This window comes from Palaemon carinicauda, chromosome 14 (assembly GCF_036898095.1).
Source record: "Palaemon carinicauda isolate YSFRI2023 chromosome 14, ASM3689809v2, whole genome shotgun sequence".
NCBI classification, from domain to species: Eukaryota; Metazoa; Arthropoda; class Malacostraca; order Decapoda; family Palaemonidae; genus Palaemon; species Palaemon carinicauda.
The window spans coordinates 90,453,486-90,458,485 of record NC_090738.1 but is presented as its reverse complement, the minus strand read 5'-3'; the positions used below and the strand labels follow the sequence as shown (position 1 = coordinate 90,458,485).

General features: G+C 31.2%; 1 protein-coding gene across 1 annotated transcript in view; it reads right to left on the bottom strand.

The window, feature by feature from the left end:
* Positions 1-67: 67 nt before the first annotated feature.
* Positions 68-5,000, bottom strand: part of LOC137652876 (uncharacterized) — a 7,902-nt gene continuing 2,969 nt past the window's right edge. Inside the window, exons 2-5 of the mRNA XM_068386270.1 lie at positions 4,630-4,822; positions 2,403-2,502; positions 296-489; positions 68-162 (exon numbers count right to left, since the gene is read on the bottom strand). Coding sequence (XP_068242371.1) covers positions 68-162; positions 296-489; positions 2,403-2,502; positions 4,630-4,822 — 582 coding nt within the window. The remainder of the gene's footprint in view (positions 163-295; positions 490-2,402; positions 2,503-4,629; positions 4,823-5,000) is intronic.

The following is a 5,000-nucleotide window of genomic DNA, read 5'->3' as shown; positions in this document are numbered from 1 at the left end:
TTCTTCATCTTCTTCCCGAGTATCTTAAGATTTGCAAAAGAAAAGAAAAAAAAAACTGTACACCAGATTACATTTCTTCTTCTTCTTCTTCTTCTTCTTCTTCTTCTTCTTCTCCTTCTTCATCATCTTTTTCTTCTTCTTCTTCTTCCTCTTCAAGAGTATCTTCAGATTGGGAAAAAAAAATGTACACCAGACTACATCTCTTCTTCTTCTTCTTCTTCTTCTTCTTTTTCTTCTTTTTCTTCTTCTTCTTCAAGAGTATTTTGAGATTAGTAAAAACTTAACACCAGCATACTTCTCTTCTTCTTCCTTTCCTTCTTCAGGAGTATCTTGAGATTAGAAAAAAACTCTACACCAGAATACTTCTTCTTCTTCTTCTTCTTCTTCTTCTTCTTCAAGAATATCTTGAGATTAGATAATAACTCTACACCAGAATACTTCTTCTTCTTCTTCTTCTTCTTCTTCTTCTTCTTCTTCTTCTTCTTTTTCCTGAGTATCTTAAGATTTGCAAAAAAAAAAAAAAAAAACTGTACACCAGACTACATTTCTTCTTCTTCTTCTTCTTCTTTTTCAAGAGTATCTTGAGATTGGCAGAAAAAAAAAAAAAAAAAAAAAAAAAAACTACGCCAGACAACATCTCTTCTTCTTCTTCTTCTTCTTCTTCTTCTTCTTCAAGAGTATCTTGAGATTAGCAAAAACTCTACACCAGAATACTTCTCTTCTTCTTCTTCTTCTTCTTCTTCAAGAGTATCTTGAGATTAGAAAAAACTCTACACCAGAATATTTCTTATTCTTCTTCTTCTTCTTCTTCTTCTTCTTCTTCTTCAAGAGTATCTTGAGATTAGCAAAAACTCAACACCAGAATACTTCTCTTCTTCTTATTCTTCTTTTTCTTCTTCTTCTTCAAGAGTATCTTGAGATTAGAAAAAAAACTCTACACCAGAATACTTCTTCTTCTTCTTCTTCTTCTTCTTCTTCTTTTTCTTCTTCTTCTTCTTTTTCTTCAAGAGTATCTTGAGATTAGCAAAAACTCAACACCAGAATACTTCTCTTCTTCTTCTTCTTCTTTTTCTTCTTCTTCTTCAAGAGTATCTTGAGATTAGAAAAAAAACTCTACACCATAATACTTCTTCTTCTTCTTCTTCATCTTCTTCTTCTTCAAGAGTATCTTGAGATTAGAAAAAAACTCTACACCAGAATACTTCTTCTTCTTCTTCTTCTTCAAGAGTATCTTGAGATTAGCAAAAACTCAACACCAGAATATTTCTCTTTTTTTTCTTTTTCTTCTTCAAGAGTATCTATAGATTAGAAAAAAACTCTACACCAGAATACTTCTTCTTCTTCTTCTTCTTCTTCTTCTTCTTCATCTTCTTCTTCTTCAAGAGTATCTTGAGATTAGAAAAAAAAACTCTACACCATAATACTTCTTCTTCTTCTTCTTCTTCAAGAGTCTCTTGAGATTAGCAAAAACTCAACACCAGAATACTTCTCTTTTTCTTCTTCTTCTTCTTCTTCTTCTTCAGGAGTATCTTGAGATTAGAAAAAAACTCTACACCAGAATCCTTCTTCTCCTTCTTCTTCAAGAGTATCTTGAGATTAGAAAAAAACTCTACAATATAATACTTCTTTTTCTTCTTCTTCTTCTTCTTCTTCTTCTTCTTCTTCTTCTTCTTCAAGAGTATCTTGAGATTAGCAAAAACTCAACACCAGAATACTTTTCTTCTTCTTCTTCTTCTTCTTCTTCTTCAAGAGTATCTTGAGATTAGAAAAAACTCTACACCTGAATATTTCTTCTTCTTCTTCTTCTTCTTCTTCAAGAGTATCTTGAGATTAGCAAAAACTCAACACCAGAATACTTCTCTTCTTCTTCTTCTTCCTTTTCTTCTTCTTCTTCAAGAGTATCTTGAGATTAGGAAAAACTCTACACCAGAATACTTCTTCTTCTTCTTCTTCTTCTTCTTTTTCTTCTTCTTCTTCTTCTTTTTCAAGAGTATCTTGAGATTAGCAAAAACTGAATACCAGAATACTTCTCTTCTTCTTCTTCTTCTTTTTCTTCTTCTTCTTCAAGAGTATCTTGAGATTAGAAAAAAACTCTACACCAGAATACTTCTTCTTCTTCTTCAAGAGTTTCTTGAGATTAGAAAAAAACTCTACACCATTATACTTCTTCTTCTTCTTCTTCTTCTTCTTCTTCTCCTTCTTCTTCTTCTTCAAGAGTATCTTGAGATTAGCAAAAACTCAACACCAGAATACTTCTCTTCTTCTTCTTCTTCTTCTTCTTCAGGAGTATCTTGAGATTAGAAAAAAACTCTACAACAAAATACTTCTTTTTCTTCTTTTTCTTCTTCTTCCCGAGTATCTTAAGATTTGCAAAAAAAAAAAAAAACTGTACACCATATTACATTTCTTCTTCTTCTTCTTCTTCTTCTTCTTCTTCTTCTTCTTCTTCTTCTTCTTCTTCATCATCTTTTTCTTCTTCTTTTTCTTCCTCTTCAAGAGTATCTTCAGTTTGGCAAAAAAAAAATGTACACTAGACTACATCTCTTCTTCTTCTTCTTCTTCTTCTTCTTCTTCTTTTTCTTCTTCTTCTTCAAGAGTATCTTGAGATTAGAAAAAACTTAAAACCAGCATACTTCTCTTCTTCTTCCTTTTCTTCTTCAAGAGTATCTTGAGATTAGAAAAAAACTCTACACCAGAATACTTCTTCTTCTTCTTCTTCTTCTTCTTTTTCTTCTTCAAGAGTATCTTGAGATTAGAAAATAACTCTACACCAGAATACATCTTTTTCTTCTTCTTCTTCTTCTTCTTCTTCTTCTTCTTTTTCCAGAGTATCTTAAGATTTGCGAAAAAAAAAAAAAAAAACTGTACACCAGACTACATTTCTTCTTCTTCTTCGTCTTCTTTTCTTCTTCTTCTTCTTCTTCAAGAGTATCTTGAGATTAGAAAAAAACTCTACACCAGAATACTTCTTCTTCTTCTTCTTCTTCTTCTTCTTCTTCAAGAGTATCTTGAGATTAAAAAATAACTCTACACCAGAATACTTCTTTTTCTTCTTCTTCTTCTTCTTCTTCTTCCCGAGTATCTTAAGATTTGCAAAAAAAAAAAAAAAATGTACACCAGACTACATTTCTTCTTCTTCCTCTTCCTTTTCTTCTTCTTCAAGAGTACCATGAGATTGGCAAAAAAAAAAAAAAAAAAAAACTGTACACCAGACAACATCTCTTCTTCTTCTTCTTCTTCTTCTTCTTCTTCAAGAGTATCTTGAGATTAGCAAAAACTCTACACCTGAATATTTCTTCTTCTTCTTCTTCTTCTTCTTCAAGAGTATCTTGAGATTAGCAAAAACTCTACACAGGAATATTTCTTCTTCTTCTTCTTCTTCTTCTTCAAGAGTATCTTGAGATTAGCAAAAACTCAACACCATAATACTTCTTCTTCTTTTTCTTTTTATTCTTCTTCTTCAAGAGTATCTTGAGATTAGAAAAAAACTCTACACCATAATACTTCTTCTTCTTCTTCTTCTTCTTCTTCTTCTTCAAGAGTATCTTGAGATTAGAAAAAAACTCTACACCAGAATACTTCTTCTTTTTCTTCTTCTTCTTCTTCTTCTTCTTCTTCTTCTTCTTCTTCTTCAAGAGTATCTTGAGATTAGCAAAAACTCAACACCAGAATAGTTCTCTTCTTCTTCTTCTTCTTCTTCAAGGGTATCTTGAGATTAGAAAATAACTGTACACCAGAATACTTATTTTCTTCTTCTTCTTCTTCTTCTTCCCGAGTATCTTAAGATTTGCAAAAAAAAAAAAAAAAAAAAAAAACTGTACACCAGACTACATTCCTTCTTCTTCTTCTTCTTCTTCTTCTTCTTCTTCTTCTTCAAGAGTATCTTGAGATTGGCAAAAAAAAAAAAAAAAAAAAAAAAAAAACTGTACACCAGACTACATCTCTTCTTCTTCTTCTTCTTCTTCTTCTTCTTCTTCTTCTTCTTCTTCTTCTTCATAAGTATCTTAAGATTAGCAAAATCTCAACACCAGAATACTTCTCTTCTTCTTTTTCTTCTTCTTCTTTTTCAAGAGTATCTTGAGATTAGAAAAAATCTCTACACCAGAATACTTCTTTTTCTTCTTCTTCTTCAAGAGTATCTTGAGATTAGCAAAAACTCAACACCAAAATACTTCTCTTCTTCTTCTTCTTCTTATTTTTCTTCTTCTTTTTCAAGAGTATCTTGAGATTAGAAAAAACTCTACACCAGAATACTTCTTCTTCTTCTTCTTCAAGAGTATCTTGAAATTAGAAAAAAAACTCTACAACATAATACTTCTTCTTCTTCTTCTTCTTCTTCTTCTTATTCTTCTTCAAGAGTATCTTGAGATTAGCAAAAACTCAACACCAGAATACTTCTCTTCTTCTTCTTCTTCTTCTTCTTCTTCTTCTACAGGAGGATCTTGAGATTAGAAAAAAACTCTACACCAGAATCCTTCTTCTTCTTCTTCTTCAAAAGTATCTTGAGATTAGAAAAAAACTCTACAACATAATACTTCTTTTTCTTCTTCTTCTTCTTTTTCTTCTTCTTCTTCCCGAGTATCTTAAGATTTGCAAAAAAAAGAAAAAAAAAACTGTACACCAGATTACATTTCTTCTTCTTCTTCTTCTTCTTCTTCTTCTCCTTCTTCATCATCTTTTTCTTCTTCTTCTTCTTCCTCTTCATGAGTATCTTCAGATTGGGAAAAAAAATGTACACCAGACTACATCTCTTCTTCTTCTTCTTCTTCTTCTTCTTCTTCTTCTTCTTCTTCTTCTTTTTCTTCTTCTTCTTCAAGAGTATCTTGAGATTATTAAAAACTTAACACCAGCATACTTCTCTTCTTCTTCCTTTCCTTCTTCAGGAGTATCTTGAGATTAGAAAAAAACTCTACACCAGAATACTTCTTCTTCTTCTTCTTCTTCTTCTTCTTCAAGAATATCTTGAGATTAGAAAATAACTCTACACCAGAATACTTCTT